General features: G+C 59.9%; 9 protein-coding genes and 1 pseudogene across 9 annotated transcripts, besides 1 other annotated feature; all 10 read right to left on the reverse strand.

Moving 5' to 3' along the window:
• Positions 1 to 628: 628 nt before the first annotated feature.
• On the reverse strand, positions 629 to 2,614 carry LDBPK_091460 (hypothetical protein, conserved; the record flags this gene model as incomplete). Its single annotated transcript, XM_003858776.1, has 1 exon — positions 629 to 2,614. One exon carries the CDS (start codon positions 2,612 to 2,614, stop codon positions 629 to 631), a length of 1,986 nt encoding a protein of 661 aa, XP_003858824.1.
• A 771-nt stretch (positions 2,615 to 3,385) lies between these two features.
• Positions 3,386 to 4,996, reverse strand: LDBPK_091470 (hypothetical protein, unknown function; the record flags this gene model as incomplete). Its single annotated transcript, XM_003858777.1, has 1 exon — positions 3,386 to 4,996. The coding sequence occupies one exon, from the start codon at positions 4,994 to 4,996 to the stop codon at positions 3,386 to 3,388; it is 1,611 nt and encodes a 536-aa protein (XP_003858825.1).
• A 1,743-nt stretch (positions 4,997 to 6,739) lies between these two features.
• LDBPK_091480 (hypothetical protein, conserved) lies at positions 6,740 to 8,461 on the reverse strand (the record flags this gene model as incomplete). Its single annotated transcript, XM_003858778.1, has 1 exon — positions 6,740 to 8,461. The coding sequence occupies one exon, from the start codon at positions 8,459 to 8,461 to the stop codon at positions 6,740 to 6,742; it is 1,722 nt and encodes a 573-aa protein (XP_003858826.1).
• A 1,168-nt stretch (positions 8,462 to 9,629) lies between these two features.
• On the reverse strand, positions 9,630 to 10,049 carry LDBPK_091490 (hypothetical protein, conserved; the record flags this gene model as incomplete). Its single annotated transcript, XM_003858779.1, has 1 exon — positions 9,630 to 10,049. One exon carries the CDS (start codon positions 10,047 to 10,049, stop codon positions 9,630 to 9,632), a length of 420 nt encoding a protein of 139 aa, XP_003858827.1.
• A 751-nt stretch (positions 10,050 to 10,800) lies between these two features.
• LDBPK_091500 (ubiquinone biosynthesis protein-like protein, putative) lies at positions 10,801 to 11,364 on the reverse strand (the record flags this gene model as incomplete). Its single annotated transcript, XM_003858780.1, has 1 exon — positions 10,801 to 11,364. One exon carries the CDS (start codon positions 11,362 to 11,364, stop codon positions 10,801 to 10,803), a length of 564 nt encoding a protein of 187 aa, XP_003858828.1.
• Positions 11,365 to 14,583: 3,219 nt separating this feature from the next.
• On the reverse strand, positions 14,584 to 15,054 carry LDBPK_091510 (annotated as a pseudogene).
• Positions 14,584 to 15,054: a sequence feature.
• Positions 15,055 to 17,119: 2,065 nt separating this feature from the next.
• On the reverse strand, positions 17,120 to 18,361 carry LDBPK_091520 (hypothetical protein, conserved; the record flags this gene model as incomplete). Its single annotated transcript, XM_003858781.1, has 1 exon — positions 17,120 to 18,361. One exon carries the CDS (start codon positions 18,359 to 18,361, stop codon positions 17,120 to 17,122), a length of 1,242 nt encoding a protein of 413 aa, XP_003858829.1.
• A 930-nt stretch (positions 18,362 to 19,291) lies between these two features.
• On the reverse strand, positions 19,292 to 19,687 carry LDBPK_091530 (hypothetical protein, conserved; the record flags this gene model as incomplete). The annotated part of the gene is made up of 1 exon (XM_003858782.1): positions 19,292 to 19,687. The coding sequence occupies one exon, from the start codon at positions 19,685 to 19,687 to the stop codon at positions 19,292 to 19,294; it is 396 nt and encodes a 131-aa protein (XP_003858830.1).
• Positions 19,688 to 20,339: 652 nt separating this feature from the next.
• On the reverse strand, positions 20,340 to 20,792 carry LDBPK_091540 (hypothetical protein, conserved; the record flags this gene model as incomplete). The annotated part of the gene is made up of 1 exon (XM_003858783.1): positions 20,340 to 20,792. The coding sequence occupies one exon, from the start codon at positions 20,790 to 20,792 to the stop codon at positions 20,340 to 20,342; it is 453 nt and encodes a 150-aa protein (XP_003858831.1).
• A 950-nt stretch (positions 20,793 to 21,742) lies between these two features.
• On the reverse strand, positions 21,743 to 22,102 carry LDBPK_091550 (hypothetical protein, conserved; the record flags this gene model as incomplete). The annotated part of the gene is made up of 1 exon (XM_003858784.1): positions 21,743 to 22,102. The coding sequence occupies one exon, from the start codon at positions 22,100 to 22,102 to the stop codon at positions 21,743 to 21,745; it is 360 nt and encodes a 119-aa protein (XP_003858832.1).
• Between the last annotated feature and the right edge of the window lie 790 nt (positions 22,103 to 22,892).

Genomic DNA, 22,892 nt, shown 5'->3' on the forward strand with positions numbered 1-22,892 from the left:
GATGTGGGTTCTGCATTGGCAGAGGTAGAAGAGGGGGGGGGGGCTGTTTGGCCTCCCTAACAGAGAGAGAGAGAGTGGCGGGTTGTGTGGGTGCACGAGGCCCTGAGACACCACGCGCTGAGAGGTGTGAGTATGTGTGTTCTCCTGCCATCAGCGGGAGGGTGGGCTCAGGCGAATGCACGAGCACATATACATAGTCGTGGCACAGGTAAGCTGCATGCGAGAAAAACGTGAAAGAATACGCAAGCGCTTCTCCGTAGCGGCGCCACCCCATCCCTCACGGAGGTAGCGTGCGCGGCGATTCTCGGGGGCATGGAGGATGCTCATCGCAGCGCAAGGTAGGGAAGCGGCCCGCCTAGAACAGGGAGGGATCACCGAGGACAGTGGGAGCGGTCCTCACAGCATCAAAGAGGCGTGCCACCACAAGAAAGTCGACGGGACGGAAGGGAAGAGGGCGACCTAGTTCTGCAATTCCTACACAGCCACGACTTCAGTATTTCCACTCTTGCGGGCGCGTGTGCTATGGAGCGAGGTACACCGGCCCGACGCATCACATGCCACTATCGGGTTCGGCGAAGTGCGAGTGAGCAGCACGCTAAGGGTGAGCGCGCTGGCTGGGGATTCGGCCTCACTCCCTCGCCGTTACGTAGATGGTCAGCACCAGAAATGTTAGTCCGACACCACCGCCGATGAGGGCACCGCCAGAGCCGGCGTCACACATGAAGTAGGAGTCGCTCACCTTCACGCAGAGGGCGCCGGAGAGGATCATCGTTAGCGGGTTCAGACACACCAGCGCTGCTGTCGTCGCCACGCCCAAGATCATGTTCGATGCCGTCTTGAAGATGATCTGTGCGAATAGCATCATGACCCACATAACACCGGCAAAGATGTGGCACAGGAAGGCGTAGCGGAGGAAGTGGTCGTGCATCCGCTGGAAGGTGCTTCGCACCTGTGCGTACGTCGTCACCAGTGGCACATAGTACCACTTCCACGCCGCTGCATTGCCGTACCACAACTCGGTCGACTTGGGCGGATTCTCCGTCGTTTCGCGATGAATGGCTGAGCTGCAGCGCATGCTAATGGTGGAGAAGGTCGCCGGCCGCTTGGACGGGTCGAGCCAATCTGCGGTGGTGGGGTAGAGCCGATCGCGCCTCGCCTTGACGCTCGAGTACACGGCCTGCGTCAGCGCCACCACCTGCGGGTGGCCTGACTTGTTGCACCACAGCCCACTAATCTGCACGCTGTCGAAGAAAGGATCGAACGATGTGGCGTAGCGAGTGCCAACGTCCCTGCCCGTCAGGAGCGCCGACTCATTCTGGAAAACCGCCGAGGAGTAGTTTGCATCGAAGTACATAAGAACAAAGCATGTGGGCGCTGCGTCGTAGCCCTCGCCGCTTTTCGGCACACAATATGGTATCAGTTGCTTTTCGCTTTCGTCGAGGGTGATGGGCCGCCACCGCAGGTCGCTCAGCTCCGCCGGCACCAGCACGAAGCTCGGCAGGTTCTTGCTCGAGTACGCCTCGCATGGTGCCGACATCGTGAGGTCGATGGTCGGCCCATCCAGCACGTGCCTGGAAGCCCGGACGCGGGTGAAAGCGAGGGCCGAGATGGTGCCCAGGACCATGCTGCACACGAGCATGAACACACACCACGCGAGGATGCGCATGGTGCTGTGCTTGTTCGTGCTCGAGACGGAGCTGCCAGCCAGCGGAAAGATGACAAGGGTTATCTCCAGAAGCGTTGCAACAATGAGCAGCACGAAGGTCGTGATGCCGAGGCTCAAGTCGGAGCTGAGCGCCGTGCGGAGAAACCCCAAGAAGTAGGCGACGACAAAGTTTGCCGTGAGCATCACCCCCACCATAATCCCTGTCGCGACACACCACCGAATGTGCCTCGCTGTGCCGATGATGTACTCTTTCTTCTTGTAGTCCTCGACCTTCATGCGCTCTCGAATGTACTCGTCACGCGTCACGACCTTTGTCTTCGCGACGATGCGGCGCACGTAGTGCGGTAGGTTCGCCTGCTTCCTCCATTCCCTGCAGCGGAAATACGTCCAATGCGGTGCCAAGTTCGCATAAAAGCGCCAGAAGCGGCACACGCTGCCGAGCTGAACAATGTCTGCGTGCGTGCCCGTGTCTACGTAGAGCAGTATGATGCACACAATGTCTGCCGAGAACGGACCCGTATTCACTGGCAGCATCGCCTCTGCCGCGTTGTCGCCATCGCCATCGCCGCCGCGACCAGCCCGGGCGTGCAATCGGCTGCGCGCGTCGTTTGCGGTGATGCAGGAGCGGAAGTGCACCACCGCGCGCGGCTGCCCGGTGAAGGTGAAGTCGCCTGAAGCTTCCCGCAAGTGATGCATACGCACCGACGTCGTGGTGACCGGGTACGACGAGGAGTACGTGCGTGTTTCAGCGGTGGTACTTGTCTCTGATAACACGTCATCGATGCGGGCCACGTTCAGCGACGGAGTCAGCACCGGGGTGACGACACGCCGCTCTGACTGCTCCCTCTCCGCGCCGTGCGCCGCTGCCCCATCGCGGGACTGCGGATGGAGCTCATCGTAGACTACGCCTATAGAGTCGAGCGAGATGGTACGCTTGAAAAACCCCATATGCCCCAACGTTCGCTGTGCGGCCTATGTGGCGCGACACATGAACACAACAAGAGGCGTTGCTGCCCTAAGCAGAAGAACGAGTAGTGAGAAAGGGTGTGCGGCGGGGTGGACCTCTCCCTTTCCGTCCGAGTCTTAGATTTGGTGTGGATGCGCCAAACAGCAGAGAACCTGTGCACGGAGGCTCGGAGCACCTTCCCGCCGTGACAGGGGCACAGAGGAGAGGTATGGGCAGTCGAAGGCAGAGCAGTGACAGTCACTTCTGAGCGGGGTACGCAATGTAGCAAACAACATGAGACGCACTCCAGGTGCTGAAGATGCGACTCCCTACCGACCACGCCGTGCAGGTCAGCGCACAAGGCGCCGCACACCCACGCGCACACTTACAGTTTTGCAAGCTGATCGAGCGAATTTCTTCACTGCGTGCCGATTTCTTCTCTGCGCTCGCTTCAGGGCTCGCCACACACCACACATGCACGTCTGTGAGGCGGTGCGGCCACGCCCATACGTGGGGGTCTCCCGGCTGCGTTCACGGCTGCATCAGCCAGCGAGAATGCACGCTTACGACGTCAGCTGCACGAGCAGGTCACTTTAGTCGGACAAGCCAAGCAACGCAAGGAAAGAGCGTTAGACACCGGCAACGAGCGGCTGCGTGCAGTCGTGCGCACACGCCTCCCTCGAGGCCGTGATGGCTTTCCACCGCAGGGCCTCTTCTTCACGTTTTTTCGCGGTCCCTTTGTCAAAACACCTCGGCCACGGTGCTCGACGGCCCTACAGCGCTGCTGGCGTGTTCGGCACTGGCACCAGGTGCCCAGTGACGGGCGAGACGATGGTGGTAGTGGCCAAACCGCACATCCTCCGCGACCCTCGCGAGCCGCGGTACACAAGACAGTCCATGCGGTGGAACAGAAGCCAAAGAGTGCGCAGCTCGCGAATATGGCGCCGCCACGGCGTGGCAGAGGTGATGTCTGTTTTGCGCAATCCGCAATGGTCAGAAGTATCCTGCCGCATCACGAGTACTGACCACAGACCGTACATGGCATCATGCGTTGTCTGGTACAACTCGTAGAAAGACTCCAGGAGCACACCGGGAACGTCGCAGTAAGAGGACCGCAGCGACGCACTAGTGTCGTCGTTGGTGGCGCGTGTGTAGCCGGGCACGGGACCAGAGCCGGTGACGTAGACGGCGCTACGCAGCTTGCGGCCGGCTGGTTCGGCGTACAGCTGGAAGCACGAGGTGGCCAGCGCTTCAGCGGCCTGCAGCACATCGTCTTCACTGTACCGTGCAGAGGATGGGCGTGCCGGGTAACGATGTGCGCCGTAGCGGATGCCTTGGGCTAACACTCCAGCCAGCGCGCACATGCGTGGTGTGGCTACTGGCACCAAGGCTTCTGCACGAGAGCCTACGAACGTGAAGTTCATTGCCTGCACCCCCGCGGTGACGGTGCGCGTGTAGAAGAGATCCTGCACAATCGACATCACAGCCGCATCGTATGCCTCCACAAGCTGCTTGTCCGAGTCCCGCCGTCCACCCCGCACCCACAACTGCAGCAAGAGACGCGCGAAAGGAACTACCGCATCGTAGGTGCCGGACCGCAAGGGGAGAAGGTGCGAGTCATGCAGCGGCGGCACCGCTGCTGCCTGCTCGCCAGGATGCCAGAAAGACTCACTGGCCTTACGCAAGGTGTCGTGCGCCGCCGTGATGCTGTCAGTGGTGAACGAGGCACCGCCGGCAGTGACGCAGCTCCACACCTCACGGCTGAATGCTGACCACGAGGCAGCTGAAGTCACTGCCGGCGCTGGTATTTCGGGCATGCCCTTCAAGAATTCCCGCACCTCGTCCGCCTCACCGGCAGCACCCTTCATCGACCACACCACTGCAGCGCTTTCGAGTGCCTCGCGCACGGCAGCAAGCGCCTCTGAGGGCGCCGTAGATACCGCTGTGCTCAGCGCCGCTTCAGCCGCCGCCTTCAGTTCCTTTGCCGTTGGCGTCCACTCAGTGCTGACACCAGTAAGCAACACGAGATCCCACGCAGCAAGTTGTGCCTCGGGTAAGTGCTCCGTGAAGGGCATCACCTTCGTGAGTGACGCGGTAACGTACTCCATAGCTTCCTTTATGATGTGTACCTCAGAGATTGGGGCAGCCGGCCAGCGGTGCGGCCAGAAGACTTCTTCCGGGATCGAGCTCGTCGCATGCTTCACCTCCGCTGCTGAAACCTTCGCCTTGGCGCGGTCTCTTACGCCGGTGGCCAGGCTCTCGGCGATCAGGCTGAGTACGAGGATGTATGCCACGACGCCCAGCACCGCAAACACGATATAGCGGTCAAGAAGGCGCGATTGGTACCTAATGCGTCGCCGCTGCATCTGCGTGCAGAAATTCATATGTGCGAGAGATGCGAAGCACCGGAGGGGGCCGGCGAACAGCATGTGACCATAGGATGTGCAGCAGACCCGGAGTGATAGCCTACCTGCCCACTTTCTCTGTCGGCGCCGGTATCCCGGTGTGCCCGTATGCTGAGCATCAACGTGAAAAGCAGTGAAAAAAGAGGAGGAGATGGAAGGGGGCTGAGTGCCTCGTGAGAGAACGAAGTGACCGGCGCAGGAGATCAGCCAAGGGGCCTGCGCCGTGGACAGCGGAAAGGTGCAACAAAGGAAAGCCATGGCAACTCGTGGCTTCTCCATCACCAGCGCTTCCCGACGCGATTCAAACCACGACGCGGCTTGAGGCGGCATCACGCCAAGAAGCATTGCCTCATGTGCACCAGTCCTGACTTGCCGGTGACGCGGCGGTTCACAAGGAGAAAGGAGGCCTTCCTAACAGAGAAGTAGGGAAGATCGGAAGTCGTTGAGCCCACACGCATGTCACCTGGCTTCTTCTCCTTTCCTCACACGGGTGCATGCGCGCGGGGCGGGGCGTAGTTGAGCAAGAGGGCGGACGCTATAGCGCACTTTGCTGCTTGCCCTCGGTGCACGCAACGCGTCTGCAGGGAGACGATACGCGTGTGACCAGCGCTACTCTCCGTGCTCTGAGCAGCGCGCCGCTCCCTGGACCATGCGTAGGCATCCGAGCGTGGTGCGTTGGCGCAGCTGAGCCCGGCAATGCGAGCACACGCGCTCTTGTGCCTCGACGTCCTCCTGCGACAGCGCTCACAGGCACCCGAGCGTCTGGCACGCCGAAGCAAAGAGTGCCGGCGCTGGCGGCGAGCCTTCCGCCCCAGGCAGCCAATGCGAGGCGCAGACACCTGCCTCACGCTCGGTGCACCCGCCAGCAGACGCCGAACTATCGTCACCGCGGTGGTGTGACACGGTCTACACTGCCGCGACATCCGTACCGAATAGAAACGAGAGTACCGTCACATCTTCCCACACGCTCTTCGACAGCGGAAGCAGCTGCAAGAGGCGGTCACGCGCACCCACCAGCATCGCAAAAGCCGCGACAATGGACGGCGCCTCCGAGGCAGAGACAGGCCCACTTGCCTTTTCGGAGTGAATGCGAAGGGCCTGCGCGGGAAAAGCGCTTTGTGTGAAATCGCGCGACAAGGGCCCCCCGCTGGGAGAGACGCAGGACGTCTCTATGAGAGGAGCACGACACAATACGTTGGGCTACATCAAAGGCAGACATGCGCGCCAGCGATGCACGGCCGGCCATCCACACGGAAAGACTGTCTCTGTACTTGTCGAGAAATCCCATCTGAGGAGGGATGGGGGCAGGGAAGAAGAATGGAAGACGCAAGAGCGCGCTCGCAAGGAGGGCGACATCAAAACGCGCGCCTGAAAGCCGTCAGACGTCACTGTGCTCGCCAAGAAGGCTCTCCGTCGCTCGGGCAGCGCGGAAGAGACCCGCTTGTCGAGTGCACCCTTACGCAGGGAACATCCCCCTGGGTGAGAATACATCAACGCGGAGCTGGAGGAAGAGAGGAAGGCCCTCACGCGTGCGTGCACTCAGCCTTTGGCGTCTTTCCGTTTGTTTGTTAGTGGGAGTGTGTGAAGAGAGGGGGTGTGGCGCCCGCAGGCGAAGCCAAGAAGAGCAGCCACCGCCCCTCTGTGAAGACGAGCTCGCACGTGTAACGCCGCGCATCATCATATCACGGGGCCGCGCCCGTGCACTGCATCGAGCTCGCACGCTCACAGCTGCTGCGGGGGGAACACCTTTTTGCTTTTGTACCGATCTCGCTCCAGTTGCTCGCGCTGCTCGCGCAGATGCTGAAGCCCCTCTGGCACACCGACTACGAACTCACCAGGCCGCCCCTTGCGCCGCACATCCGTCAGATGCGCGATTCGGCTGCGAAGACTGCGACTCCACAGCAGTGCCGCCTCGCGGTTCTTCTCTTCGTTGCTGCGCAGAAAACCAAAGCGCCACAGCCACTGCACCTCCTGCTCCATCTCCTGCTGCCCGACAGCTGTTGGCGACGCAGGGTCGAAGGTACCGAAGCGGGTGCTAGCTCTGAAGCTTGTGGAGGGAGTGTGGCCCGTCTGCTGCGCGGCTTCCTCATCCTCGTGGCAGGCATACAGCTCCCAGTACTGGCGCTTCTCAATGCGGTGCACTTCGTCAGCCACGGCAGCCGCCTTGCCAGACAATCGACCGCGCTCGTGCTCGGCGGTAGGTTTCGACGGTCGGGGCAGGTCACCAAACAAGCACCCGCGTTGACCTATGTGGTTGTACCGCAGTACCAGCTCCTCGCCTGCCTCGATTGTGCGCGAGGCTGTGACGCAGACGTCGCCGCTGTCCTCGCGCTGGTAGACAACGTTGGCATTCGCGCGGCTTGTGTGGTTCAGCATGTCCACCAACGGTACGATCGACAGCTGCGGAGGCCCAGGACGGCGCCAGTTCAGGTTGACCGCACGGGAGCGAGTCATAAAGTGCGCCCAACGCAGGGCGCTCTCTTCACCAAGCCAAGCAGCGGAGTCTTGCACTGCCTCCAAGTTGGACGCGCACGACCCACAAGACGGGAGCAGCAGCACTGGCAGCAAGGCGTCCACAAAGTGCGTCTGCAGCTGCCGCTCCCACGTCATGAAGAGGTGGAGGGCGCCTTCCTCCGCTTCTGCGACGCCGCCGCGCGCACGCTGTGACTGGCGCTGCCGCTGCGTCAGGGCCGACATGCGCCCCTTGAAATAATTCGTGAGCACCGTTGGCGTGAGGGCCGTCTCCATCTCCGGTCGGCGCAGGTCAGCGAGCTCTAACTCACCCTGCTCCACCGCCTGCACCATGAGCTCTGTCGAGGCCGCCGCCACATCTTCACCAGGGGCGACTTCTTTTGTGCGCTGCCCAAGCCGCAGTCGGCGAGGGAGCGGCTCGACGTTGTCGTGACTGAGGAAGCTGCTGCGCAGCAGTGCACCCATTGGTGGGGGTCGGCGCGGCAGTGCATCGGCCCACGCACGCAGTGGGCTCTCGGCAGGCAGGACGCCAGCGTTCAGCGGGCTGCGTGTGAGATACAGAGCCACGGTCACCAGCAGTGCGTCGCGGGAGAGCAGCAGGTGTGGCGGCACCGAGACTGCCGAGGGAAGAGATGAAATGCGGCTGACCAGATCATCGAAGCGCTGCGCGGCGAGCGGCTGGAGGCCAGTTGCCGCGGTCGCGTCCGTTTGTGACGGCTCTCCGCGACAGGCTCGCCGCAGCAGCTGTGAGGCGCGCTCTCCTGTCATGATGCTGTTGCATTTCACAGTACCAAGGTGCTCACCACGGTGGATGCGGGAGGTGGCAACGATGGTGCGAACCGGCAGTGCTTCACCGGCGGGCGTGCCGTTCGAGTACGGTCGAACGGTTTGCTGCAGCTTTGCGGCTTTGATATCGCGCATGCACTGTGACAGCCATTCGCTGCCGCGGTGCAGCGTGCTGGGGGGAGGCATCGCTCCCAAGGGCGGCGGGTCGAGTGCGGAACGCCACCCGAAGAGGCGCCACAGTCGCACAAAACACCACAGAGGTGCGTCAGGGAGAGGCACTACAGACGGACACGCACAGACGCCTCCGTGCAAGTGGCTGAGCTCTGAAGGGGGAGAGGAAAACGGGAGGGCGAGCTGAGCGCGCCTGCACGCTCCAAGCAGGGGAGCGACAGCACAAGGGCCACACCGCGCAGGCACAAAAACGCGGCGGCGTCGCTTGCAGAGGAGATCCCTGCAGAGCTTGCGCGCTCGCTTCGCGCGAGCGACCTGAATCAAACGGCGGTGAGTAGAGGAAGAGAGGCAGAGGGTCGCGCGAAACACAGAGAGAGGACAACGTTGCTGGGCTCCACATGAAGAGCTGTATTGGTAGTAAAGTGATAAGACTGCTGCCGAAGGCACTGGAAGGATGGTGAAGGTAAGAGGGCAGTGAACTGAGGGAGGGGTGGGCAGGTGGGTGGGCTCCAGTGGCGGCATGGCGCGCCAGCGTAGTGGCGCCTTCACACGTGCGTGTATCTGTGTGTGTTGAATGCGGCATACGTGGACCGTCAAGGCACGCTACCGCGTACACCCATGTCCTGACACTCGCTTGTATCTTATTGGTGCTCCCTTCGACAGACTGCAGTCCTCACGTTGCAGTCATCGCCAGTGTCGCGGTGCTGCTCCAGTGAAGCTTCTGCATCCGTGTCTAACCTCGTGGAGTAAAGGCTAAGAAACGCGTTGCGAGAGCCAACTTGCGCACCGCCCTGCGGGCCCGCTCTTACACAAGCTGCACGGGCTCATGTTCAATGAAGCCACGAGGAGGGAAGTGGGCATGCTGCACTGCTTAGTTAGATCATAATGCAAACATGGAGGAGGAGGGACAACAACACGAGACGTGATGGCAGGGAAGAAACAAAAAGGAGCCGCGCGCATACACACCTGCACAGACGCTGGGTCGAGTCTGTTTGTCTGTGTGTCTGTGAGGAGAGAAAGGGAGCGGGACGTGCGTGCCTGCCGCAGAGGAGACAAGCGCCGCAATGACAAGCGTGCGTGACTGGAAGCCGAAAAAAGCACGACATTACTCATGGAGTCGAGGCGGGATCAGGCGGGGGAATAAAACGAGCAACCGAGAAAACAACCACGGCGCCGGCGCGTCTTAAACGTAGTCCACCGCCATGTCGAAGTCACCGCGCTCGACCTGGCGGCGGGTCTCCTTTAGATCACGCTGCTCCGCCCGCTCCCTCCTCTGGGCAGCGTGGCGCTCAGAGAATTCGCTACCGAGGGCGGGCTGACGCCCCTTGCCCATCACCGTCTCCTTGAATTCCTCCACCGTCATGTTGTGCTCCTTGGCCAGCGCCTCGTACTCCTTCTCAATCTCCTCGTTCGTCACCTTCTTCACCTCCTGGGAAACCTTCTTCTTCGTGGTGCTGATCTCCTTCTCGATGTCCTTCAGACGGGCCTTGTTCTTCACGCCGGCGGCGGCGTACACGTCCTCCGGGATGTTGGCGTCCTTCTGCTGCACACGCTCGTACAGCTCCCGGAGCGCGTCCAGCTTCTTGGAGTAGTCCACCGGCATTTGAGCTAGACACAGGCGGCGAAATAGGAAAGGATGCAAGGGAAACAAAAAAGGTGTGGGAGGAGGAGGGGGCAAGCCGGAACGGCGGGTCCCTCTGTAAACAAGTATGTATGTGTATGCGCGAGCCTGGCTTGGCGTGGCGGTGAACGAGAACGAGAGGCGGATACGGTGGAGACCTTGTCATGCAGCGAGGCGAAGCCAAAAGAGGGCGGGGAGGAAACAAGTCTAGCGCAGCAGCGAAGGCATCTCGTGCACGCGCGCGTACGCATGCATACGTTCGCATGCAGTGAGGAGAGATGGTAGAAGAGGCATCATGCAACGCAGTGCGATCGCACTCGCGACACCATGAAAGGTTTGTGGCTGAAAGAGAGGCTGCCTTGTTGTCGATGCCGAAGGGTAACTTGTTGACAGCGAGTTCGCGCCAGTTGCTCCCTCACTCACCTACCTACATGCGCACGCCTTCTACTGCACATGGGTAGCCACGAGGAAATCAAATTTGTTTGTGAATGACGCACACACACACAACGCAACAGACGACCGCATCGCTGGAGTTGCGCATACACCGTCAGATGCGCACAGTATAGAAGATGAACGACGCGGCCGAGGATGCACAAGAAGGGGCGTGCGTCCGGGGGAAAAGGCAGGGGGCGCTGAGAGCGGCAGCGGCCTTTAACATCTCGCGATCCTGTCTCTCCTTCCTCATTTCTTGTGCTCCATTCACTTCCGTGCCAGTCGACGAAACGCACACCATTCAGTGCTGCTGGCGCTTCTCGAGGAATTGAGGCAGCGGTGTAATACCGGTGTACGCCACAACTTCATCGTATTCCTTGGCAAGCATGTCCTCCCACGGCACATTGAGATACATGGGCACGGCGGGCTCACCGTGGCGGGAGCAAGGTGCGTTGCGAGAGGCCCACTCCCAATAGAGTCGCATGTGTGCCCACTGCGCTGCTGCCAGACGCGGTGCTCCACCCAGCAGCGAGAGCAACCCAAGAGGCAGGCCCGTGTGCTTCCACTCAAAGATCTTCACCGCCAGCTCCTCCTCTATCGAGCGACCACAACCGGTAATGATGTGCACAAAGTCGTGGCACTGCCTGTACCGCGTCATTACATACGCCAAAGTCGGATCAGCAATGTGCTTCACCGCCGTCCGCCCACTTGGCAGGAAATGGTTACGGTCCATATAGGCGGCATACCTGAAGCCGAAGGTGGACGGTGCGAGGCCGCGGCTGAACTCGAGCGCCTCATCGCCCACGACAGGCTGGTGCTTCAAAATGCTGCGGCCCCGCTGGTCAGCCATCATGCAGTTCTTCATGTTCTCCAGCGAATCGAGCGAGCTGAGCTCGCCCACAGCGGAGACGGCATCTGCATTCGTCGGATCGTGGATCGCCCTTAGGCTTTCAACTGCGAAGGCGGCGGTCCGATGGGCCAACGCAACGCCAGTTGCAATAGGCGGCACCCACTGCATGGCGTGCGCACAGAGCAGACGATTTACCGCGCGCGCAAAGATGGCAGGGCTACGCCGCAAGTGCGCGCACTCACACAGACGTTTAGCGCGTGCAGTCTCGTGAAGCGTGTGTATGCAGCGACTCGGGCTGCAGTTGTTTTGTGCCGTGCAAGGGTTGTGCGGGCTCCCTGCAATGAGAGTAATTAGATGCTGGAAGACACGCCGGTGGCGAGGGGTGGAGGCCGTGGACCTTTCAGTCCGTGCGAGAGATCTGCTATGAGTATGCTTAGCGCTTCACACCCGCTAAAGAAGGAAGGCAGCACACACGCGCAACATGGAGAAAGGAAGGACAGAGAGAGAACAGTGGGTGGGTAAGACGGGGCGAGACGGGTGCGTTGCACAATGTGCAGCGGCTCCGTCCTGTTGCAGCGCCGACCCCACGCGGGAGAACGCAAACGATAAAGGAAAGCGCGAGGTTCAGGTCGTCAGGAGGTGACCGGCAGTGCCTGCACGTGCGCCTGCATGGGTCTCGACAGCGCCTGCAAACGGGGTTGCTGATCAGGAACAGCGAGAAGTACACTTCGCTCGCTATTAGGGGTTCACTGCAGACGGAGCGAGAAGCGTGAGTGAGAGGAAAGCAAGAGCAATGCCTCTTCGTTCTCTCTTCCCACCAGCCATCCGGCCGGCGGTATCCTGAGGCACCTTCCAGTTGAGACAGAGCCCCCCTCCTTCCTCGCGATACAGGCGACCGCGGTTCGTCTCGTGTGGCCTTTCACTGCCTATGCGGCATGGCCGCGGCTGAGCAGGTTAACGCGCAAAACACACACGCACACAGTAACCAAAAGGCAACGGGGGATCAGGGGGACGGTCGCACAGGACAGGTGCGGCAGCGCAGAGACGACTGTGCGCACGAGGAGGCGCGCTGAAGATGGAGTCCCACACGGACAAGCAAACGACCTTCTCGAGAGCAGCGGCAGCGTTCTCGTCTGTCGTCGCACATACACGCACGCACATAATCTCGCGCGATTGCGTCAAGAGAGGACGAAGAGATAAAGAAACGCGGTTGGCATTGTGGGCGCTGCCCGCTGGCCGCATGTCCTTTTGCCTCATCCGTCCACACTTGGGGGCGGGGAGAGCACATTCCGCCGCGTCTTTTCTACACTCTCGGGCACCAGTTATCCGTTAAGCAGACTTCTCGGCTAGAACCAGACCTTGTCCGATTCGCGGCGACGGGATTAATGTCGCCGGGAAACTGGTCGAGCACAATTTCAGCGTCTTCTTGTCCGGGAGAGAGCACACGCAGACACCCTGCTGCTCACAAGACGGGCCATGGGACATTCTTGCGCCGTCGCAAGTGCGCGTACACATATTGGTGAGAAACCCTCTCTTGTTGCACAGTCCGCGTAGACAGTGCCGTCTGTTCAAAACCACCTGGGGGAGGGGGGTGGGCGCAGTGAGCTGTCGGCGTGCCAGCTGCCTCACAAAAATGAGAGCTGGGAAGCTGCATGGCGACACGTTGACGGCAACACAATTCACGGTAAGACGCCATCTGCACTGCAAAACCAGAAGCACTGCATGAAATGGCGATGAAGCTGTGAGAACGCACCGTACAGGTTTGAGCGCTGAGAGGTGAACACCTTACAGCCGCATGTGTAGGTGCAACGAGCATGCTGTATAACGTCCAAATATGAATCTTGCCTTCGTCCAAAGGAAAGCAAACACGTCAAAAATGGCGAAGAGGGAGCACAACGCGCCTCCGCAGCGCCGTCCCGTCTTCGCTGGCGTATTCGATGAAAAGGGGGCCTGAAAAAAAAAAGGAGAATGGCTCCACCCACAGACAGAGCCAATATATATATATATATATAAGGCGGGGCGGGGCGGGACGGGCGGCCGTTCTTGCCATCTCCTTCGGGGAGCGATGGTGTTTTGGGTGGACGACAACGCGCCACCACTTTCGCTGGACGCCCATCGTCTGCGCAACAGCCTAGATAAAGCGTAGGTGGAATGCGAGCGTCCCTAGCCGCCATGCATTTGAGCTTCTACGGCTGCGCGCACACACACACCTGACGTGTCTTCGCCCCGGCCTCATCGTCTCCCCTCCCTCCCCCCGTCCCCTGATTTTCATGTGAGCGTAAGTCACCCGTGATCCGTTGTGCCCAATCCTCCTTCGAAATACACTAGCAAGCTTGGCGAGACGCTCTAACGTTGCACGGCTGTGCATTACCCACACGCACACACCGTGTGTGATACCGGGAGAGCGAGAGGGGCATCCTCAAAGGTGGAGGCGGGATGGAAGCGAAAACATCGGTGAAGCGAAGCACGAGAAGATCGAAAAGCGCAGGTGAAAGTTACCATGGCGATAATGATGAGGGGGAGAGCGCGCGCTTGGTAGTGGAGGAGGCACCGAGTATCGAACCCGTCACAGCCAACACCATCACCTACTCATACAGATGCAATCGTAGCATCGGTTAAGCTTACACACGCGCGACGATTACATGCCACTGCTCCTCCATCCACCTCGGCTTGGCGACAGCCCAAGTAATACCGGGTGGATGGGAGGCAGCCATGCGGTGCATGGATCGATGAGTAACTTTCCTATGCACGCCTAAAAGCCGCCACCGCCACCGACACCGACAGCTTCACCGCTGCCTCTCTCTCGTCTTCGCCGTCGCTGCGTGATGTGCGGGATGCCTGATGAGGTGACGACGCCGTCGACCTCGTCAAAGCCCATCGTGGTACGCCCGTTTTGCAGCTGGCGGTCGGCGAGCTACCAGTGCGCGATACGAAGCTGCAGGGGCACGCGTCGTCAGTGCCCTGCTGACGCTGCCGTGCCCGCATCAATAGCAAGTATCTTGTGCGCGTTGGTGATGGTGGAGCGGCTCTAGCCAATGACGATAATCGTGCAGCTCTCGCAAAGGTTAGCGATGAGCTGATTGAAAACACGCTGCTTGCGCAGGAGTGCATGTGCGATAGCAATGCGCTGCCGCTGACCGCCGCTCCATCCCCCGCCTCACTCCCCGACGAATGTGCTGTAGCCATCCGAGAGTCCGACGATAAAGCTGTGTGCATTAACCGCCTTTGCCGCCGTCACGGCGGCCTCATGCGAGGCCTTCTCCAGTCCGTGGCTGATGTTGTCCTCAGCAGAACAGCTGAAGACTGCATGTCCTGGGCCACCACTGCGCACTGATGGTGCAGCCACTTGAAAAGAAGGTCGCGAATGTCTCGCCCGTCGACGAGAACGCACATCACCTGTGGCTCGTACATGCAGAGCATGGTGGTGGACTTGCCGCCGCCAGAGCCGCCGACGATGGCGGTGACGGAGCTGTGCGGAAACTCGCCGGAGATGCTGATCAAAACAATGCGGCCACGTCGCGCTTGGTGGTGCAAGCAGATGCAGTCTAGCACCCTTGACTCCACACCAGCGGTGGCGGTCTCACTGCCTTTCGTTGGGGCAAGATCGGTTTTCACCTCAAGCACGGTGAGCATGCACTCGGCCGCACCGATGCTTTTCCTGAGCTGGTTCAGTGCGCCGTTCAGCACCTGATATGCCGAGATCATCCAGCTGAAGTACAGCTAGAAGGTGGCCAGCTGGCCAGCGGCAACGTCGTGCGGCTGCGCCACGACGCTGTACCCGTCAAAGCCTAGCATCACTGCTGCTGAAGCCCAGCTCCAGAAGGCTTGTGGCGCAGAGCGTGCCGGAGAAGTCAATGGCTTTGCGAGGTGTCTTGCTCAGTGTCGTGCCCATCGCTGCCACAAACTTCTCGTGCTCCTCGGCCGAGAAGGCGCAGCTGATGCGGATGCTCGAGAAGGCGTCGGTGGCTGTGCTGCTGCCCTGCGCCAGCGCGTCTCAGGCGCCGCGGTAGATGCAAGCCACCTACCGCGCGTACGTCCCGGTGGTGAGGATGATGGGTAAGACCATCATCTGCGTGATCATTGCACGCCGCCAGCAAGCAAGAAAGTACATCGGCATGGCCCCGATGGGCGTGTTGACCTTGGTCAGGGTCAAGCTCATGAGCATCTGAACTGGCTGCGCGGTCACCTAGACGCCATTCGCCATGCACGCCGTCAGCGATCCGACGGTGGTGCAGTCGCAGAAGCGCATGCAGGGGTAGACGAGCTTGGCCAAGAGGTGCTCACGGGTGCCCATGGTGAGGTTGCGTTTGACGAGGATGCTTCAGAAAGAGCGGGCGCTGCCGTCCAATGAAGGCAACTGCGCATCGCCGCCATGACGACCCCCCCTCTCTCCGAGGGCTTCTCCTTCGGGTACGTCGTTGTCCACGTCGAGGAGGCGTGAGATAGGGACCCGAATCCCGATCAGCACGACGAGGTACAAAGTCAGCACCACACGCAGGCCCTGCGCGCATGAGGCGCCCACTACGTGACGCGCCTCCAGCTAAACTCATCCCACTTGCCACATACTTTCGACTACCATGGGCGCCGCTATGCAGGCGACGTCGCCGGAGAAGGCGCTGCGAAGAAATATGTGAGGTCCCCACCACGCACAGCGGACAGGATAAGAAAAGCACTCCCAAGACCCAAAAGAGACAGAGAGATGAGCCGTGAGCAGGGGAGCAAAGAACAGGCCACTCCGTCAGGAGACGAACGGAAGAGCGTTGTTCCCGGGCGTGTGATGAGATACGGAAGTGTGCGTGGGGCCCGTTGGATGGAGCGCATATGTCCAAGGCAGGAGAAGAACGCGCAGCGTGGAGGCCCAAGGAGGGAGCTTAGCCAAAGACACGACACTGTCAGACGCAGGCGTAAAGCACTGGTTCCATACTGCAGACACGAGCAGGCCACAAAGAGAGGATAGCAGCGCTGGCCGATGCGTCGACAGGTACGCGCGGATGAGCGTATCAATAGAAGGCAGGTCGCGGTCGGCCCTTCTCTGCGCGACCGGTGAGAGTGAGAGAGGAAGACCGTTGGAGAGAAGGAAGCAGGAGGAACGGTGGGACATCATGAGAGCGACATCTGGGCACCGTCCATATGCGGGTTGCCCACCATCAAGCGCACATCACTCACAGTCTCTACAAAAAGGCGTTGGCAATAACACGGATGCGATGCAGCGGGAGACTGGGGTGCACTCACCGAATCGCCGACACAGCTCTATGGAGAGAAGGGAAAAGAGCAAGCGGGCATCATCATCACGCCAGCGTTGCCGGTGTGCACTGTTGTCTTCCACCCACCCCCTCACCGGAAGTGTAGCGAAGATGCGACAGAAAACAAACACCTCCATGGCGGGAAGCACACGTCTGCCAAGCACATGGTAACACGAGTGGCAGTGCTTCAGCGGCCTCGATCGAGTCAGTTGTTAACGTTTTTACGGTGCAGCCCCTCCGTCATCGGCACCCGAAAGCACACCACGACGTGGTGACAAAAATGCGTGATGAGGCTGCAGCATCATCGATGATGGCCGTCTCAGACAACAACAACGCGGTCGGGGTAGAAGGGAGAGGCGGCGTCACGCACGATCCCCTTCTTGAGCAGGCAATGAGAGGAGAAATGGGAGGCGCAGCACTGTCCAAAGTGCAGCGTCCGCTGGGCACAGTGTCTAAAACGCGTCTCCGCGGCCAACACACAGCCACGGGGGGAGACCAAAGAGGAGGAGAGCATTAAGAAAGTAGGCTCATGCTTTGCCTCCACCGCTGCTGTGGCTCTTACTGTTACTCGACTGAAAGCCGCCGCCACTTCCCTTGTGGTTACTCGAAGTTCCGCCGTAGCGCCTGTTTTTGTTAGGAGGGCCACCGCGGTGGTTGCGCATGGACCTGTGCGACATCTTCCGCGACGAGTTGTGCACGCGGCCCACGCCTCCCTCAAAGTGCCCATGCGGCGCGGGACCCCCGCTCATCTGATGTACACCGTAGAACGGGGTCGCGTGTGCGTATGGCATGTCATACGCCTCTTCGTCGCCTGGATAGTACCCGAACGGGTCCCCATTTTCCTCGGAAGAGCCATCGAAGTACGGCTCCTCCTCCATCATCTCATACAGCTCAAACGGCACTTCATCCGGCGACTCGGCATGGTAGAAGGGCCCGTGTCCCCCATGATAGCGGTGCCGCTTTGCGTGGTGCGGCTTCGCCCCTTTGCGCCGCTGCGGCTGATTGTCGCTGCTCCACCGGTTGAACTCCTCCAACACCGCCGCTGCGCTCTCCTTCCCGAGGGCGTTGGCAATGAACTCGAAGCTCTTGCCATCTTGGTACATGTTCACCATCGCCTTCACCTGCTCCTCAGGCCAGGTCGTGGAGGACGAGCTCTTCTTTCCAGCATGTGACTGCCTACCGTCACAGCTGCCGGACGACTGCCGCGGTCTGGCCGAGGCATTACCGCGCGGTGGTCGCCATCGGTCGTTGGCGCGGTAAAACGCCTCCACGTGCATGTTTCGGACAAAGCCGTCCTCCTCATTTTGCCGTCGCATCTCTTCCCACATGAGCTCGTACATGAGGGGGTCCATGTCTTCATACCACGGCTGATACGCACTGTCCTGCTTTGAGTAGTAGGAGGAGGACGAGGAGTCGGATGCCCCACTTGCGTTTGGCGCGCGCGTAGCCTCGAAGAGCCGCCTGCCCGCCTGATGAAACTGCTTCACCGTGTTGTAGGCGTTGTTAATGTCCGTCATGCGGTTCGTGCTAGAAGCCGCAGAGGAGTTCGACACGTCTGGATGATGCTCCTTGGCGAGGTCTCCGTAGCGCTTCTTCACATCGGTCAAAGTGGCCGAGGCGTGCACCCCAAGTACTTTGTACGCCTTGCGCACATCGTCCTCCGTCGGAACCGTCGCGCAGTGCCGGCACGCCGAAAATGCGAGGGAACCAGGCAGAGACTGGCACGCACGATTAACGAGACGCACGCGCCACCGGCGGATGCCGTGCATGATGGCAGGCGTGCCGGATAGTAAAACACGTCGTGCCACGCTCTTGTGGGAGCTCGCTCTTTCTCTTGGCTCTCGTCTAAAAGAGGGGTCGCAGCCGGACAGCAACGGCGGGTGGCTACGGAAAGCGTATGGGTGTATATGTGTCGGTGTGTGCGACAGTGCGTCTACAAAGGAGGATGTGGACGCTGCTGCAGCCAACGGAAACAAGCGCACCGTAGCAGCTCCTTCTCCGTTGACTTGACAGCAATAGAAGAAGGCTGCGGCGGAGCAGTCGCGAGCGCACACGCCAACACGCTCCAACCACTGTCACCTCCGCCACGTGTTTCGAACGGTCAAGACTCTCGCTGATGGCACGAGTGGCGAATCGGTAGCATAGAATATCACGTGTCGTGTGGGGCGTAAGAGCAGTGCGAAGGACGGGGAGAAGGTTGTGGAGGTGGAGACGCAGCCTGTGCGGGGCTTATCTAAGAGAAAAAGCAAGAGGTCGGCAGAATTGAGCCCCAACGGGAGCATCATATTGTGTTCCACATTCCTGCACAGTGCGCGGCTCGAAGCGCTGCTTTGGTCGGTTTCTCGTCTTGTTGTACCGCTCTTTTTGTCTTCGGTATTCAGTGGAGTGGCACCGCCTGCGGCGCGCGCGCCACCAAAGAGGAAGCGAGCAAACACACGCAGGGGAGAACAATGAGGGAAAGGTGAGGCTGACGGCAAAGCCCAAGAGCAGCGGCAGCGCCACTCAGCGTCACTGCGGTTTTGCACATGTGTGAGAGCACGGGCAGGCCGGAGTGTGAGCTTGAGAGAAGAGGCGCAGCGCTACAGCGCTCACGAGCTCTCTTCCCTCAATCGCACGAGAACGAGCCCTCCCTCCCCCGCCATGGCCATTGCAAGTGCGCGTTCGACTCGTCAGCGAAGAGCGCGACTGCGGTCGCATTACTAAAGGTCCTCATCCAGCTTGTTCTGTGTTGAGTCGAGGTATTCTGACATCTTGGCGTCCAGGAAGACAACGGACTTGTAGCCGCGCGCCGCTAAGTAGGTAGCGGCCGAGGAGGCCCGGACCTGATTTAAGGCGTACACGAGAATGCGGTCTTTCTTGTGTGGCTTACGCACGCCGTACTTTCTCTGAAAGGCCGACTCCCGCATCTGCATAGCGTCGTAGAAGTCGCGAAAGTAGATCACTAGCGCGTGTGGAAGCGGCCGCACGGCCTGCACCTCGAATTCCTCACGTACATCCAGCAGGTACACCCCGTTCGCGCTGCCGGCCTGGAGCGCGCGCACGACCGCCTGGGCCTCGTACACATTGAAGGCGTGTGTAAATTCTGGCAGCGACATCGCAACGAAACAGAAGTGACTTAGCTATCACGCAAAACAGTCTTATCGTGCGGCGCGTAGATAGTCTGGGAGATGGCAGCTCTATGAGAGCAGAAGAGCAAGAACGACTCTTTCTGCGCCGATGTCTTGCAGATGCGCGCACCCCAGAGCAAGGGCAAGTGTACGTACAGTGCGCGCCGCGAGGGAGAGGGCGCGGCTGCGGTCACCTCTGTTGCGATGACGGAGTGCGTTCTCAAGGTGGTAAATAAAAGAAAGATGGAGAGGAGGAGCGCGAGGAAGCATGAAGCCCAGGCAGACGCGGCGTCTCGAGGGACCAACACGAAGGCAAGCAGCTACGAAGAGGGACGTGACAAAAATGAAGCGGGCATATGGGCAGGAGCGCAGGGGGACGCCATTCATGGATGCCACGAGTGTTGGCAAGCAGCTTGAGGGTACCGTGCAGCACTGGTATACAATGGGTAGGTGTGCGCGACTCCTTTGCAGTAGCCCGCGGGGCGCAGATGTTGCACACAAATCAGGCAACGCGTCGCTACCTTTTCTTTTCCTTGTTCAGGAGGTGCCGTCCGAGTGAGAGGCGCTGTAACGATCGTAAGAACAGCTGAATCGAGTGATCCTGCACACGGTAACGAAATAATCGTCCGTCCAATCTCCTTCACTTGAGTGGAGTATGCAAAGACTCTGGCGCCGCCGCAGAGGTGCTGGGGGTGCCGTATGCATGGTACCACTGAGCCCAGCTGCCGGAGAAATTGCCGACGTTTTCAAAGCCAAGTTCCTCTGCGATCTCGCAGGCGATGGCAGAGCGGACGCCGTGGGCGCAGTAGAGCACCATCTGAGTCACTCCTTGGACGGGGCGAGCACCGCCGAAGAAGAACTCGAATTCATCATCCTCGAGGATACCGTCCTGGCTGAGAACATCCCGCAGAACCGGTAGCGGAACATTAATGGCAGAAGGAATCATCCCCGTCGCCGCGACCTCGGCCGTCGATCTAACGTCGATGAGTTGGATGTTGCGGACAGCATCACTACAACTCTGCTTCGCTTTTACAATCTTCGCCACCTGGTCGATGCTCAAGCACCGGCATAGACACCAAGTTCGTCTAATCATCGTCCACCGGCGCTGAAACCAGTAGCGTGCACGCGAACGATGTTAAGGAGACGATTGTCTGCCTGACGCTACCCAAGCACATGCTCTGAGCGGCGGAGAACGCCGCAGATCAGGGGAAGCGCGCAAGGGGATAGGCTGAGAGACACAAAGGAAGGGCAAACAACAGCGCTGATCCCCTTGCGGACACGAGCCGCCATCAGGTAAGGCCAGTTAAGTGATGGCGCGAAATGCACTGCCCAAGTTAAACTAGCGCACAAACAACGGAAGCACATAATGAATAACAAGCAGAGAGAGAGGCGTAGCGAGGAAGTGATGAGGAGTGCAGCACACCGAGCAGAACAAGAGACGACAAGTGCGGTGCGCTGTCCACCATGTATCGACCGCAACCCACCAGGGAGCGGTACTAATCGACACCAACAGGGCCGCAAGCGAGGCAGCGTTGCAGCCGATGAGCTATCTAGAGATTGGAGGGAGGATTACGTCTACCCGCGGATGCGCAAACGTCTCCTTTCGCGCCTCGGTGCGTCAGGGAGCACTACCATGAATGGCACCGCGCAGTCAATGCCTTGCATGCCTTCTTCTCACGGGAATCGCTCTTGCATATCCGCTGACATCGGCTGGGTCAACATGGCACCCGAAAAAGAAAAAGAGGCAGAAAAACCAGAGCGGCAGCACCGCTGCCGCAGCGTACGTGGCAGCACGACGGAGATGAGGAGAGGCGTGACGACTAAGCGGCAAGCAACGCTGTTGACGAAACAGAGAGCAAAATAATAAGCGATATCTCTCATGCCACCTTGACATTGCCAGCTGCAGCACCGCGCGTGTGGATCTACCCCCGCGTGGTGCCGGCGTCGAGAAGGTGTTAGTAGGTGCATGAGGGCTAGCTATCACAATCAGCCAATACCACGGAGCGTGATGGCTAGCGAAGGGGCAGTGAAGCGCCAGTTCGCCTATGCTGCGCACTTTTCTTGCTCCGACCACTCCGCCCAGCTGCCGGGGTACACATCGACGTTTGTGTAGCCACTGGAATGAAGCGCGGCAGCCGCCCTCTCCGCGCGCATGCCGCGAAGGCAGTAAGTCACAACATGGTCTGAAACCTCCGGCTTGGGTGCGCTGTACTTCTTCTTGAACTCGTCGGCCGTCAGCTGAAGCGCGGTCTCCAGCTGGTCGAGAGGGACATGGACAGAGGCCGGGATGGCGCCCTCTGCCACTTCATCGGCGTTACGCACGTCCAAAATGCACATGTGCAGATCGCCCGACAGCTTCTTCGCCACCAGCGCCTTCATGGCTGCGTAAGTCAGACGCTGCATCATCAAATGCGCAGGAGGCAGTCCTTTCGTCAAGACGCAGAGCGATGCAGTGCAAGGGTTGGTGTGGTGATGGCGGGGGAAAAACTGAGGAAGATACCGCGCGTAAGGTAGTGCCACGGCAACACAAAACAGCGTATGTGTGCGTGCACCAAAAAGGAGAGGACAGGAAAGAGGTGAAGAGAGATACAGCTGCAGGTCAAGCAGCAGCCGTCACATAATTTGTACGTGCCCGTGGCGCTTTCAGATTCCGCTGCCGACGTTGTCAAAAACCTCTCAAACTGGGGCGCATGAAGCGCAACGTTGAGAGCAACGCGGTCTCCGCCGCTCATGTTCTATGTGTGTGGGGAGGGGGAGGGGGAGGGGGATATGGGGGAGGGATCACAAGCTTGAGGAAAGGGCAAGGATTAGCTCGCCCGGCAAACGGTCACATCCACGCCCCCCCCATTTTCTCTCCCCGCCATCCTCTCTTTGGCCGCGGGTGCTTCGATAGCACGCCTTGGACTCTGGCACAGGGTTTGTTTGTGCGTGTGTCAGGGGTGTGGCTAGGCACGAAAGGGAGTCAGTACGCGACAGTGCTCGCTAGAGTGCCCACGCACATACGCACGCAAAAACGCACGGGCGCGCAAGCACTTCCTCAACCAATGCATGCTCAGGCACACAGACAGGTGAAGAAAGAAGCTTTTCTCCCTCCGATGCGTTGCGTAGCATCACGTCACGGGTGCGTCCTCTGACGAGGACACTCCGCTGCGACGACGAGTGAAAATGAGTCGCACAAGTGTATGGATGGACA

Source organism: Leishmania donovani, chromosome 9 (assembly GCF_000227135.1).
Source record: "Leishmania donovani BPK282A1 complete genome, chromosome 9".
In the NCBI taxonomy this organism is placed as follows: Eukaryota; Euglenozoa; class Kinetoplastea; order Trypanosomatida; family Trypanosomatidae; genus Leishmania; species Leishmania donovani.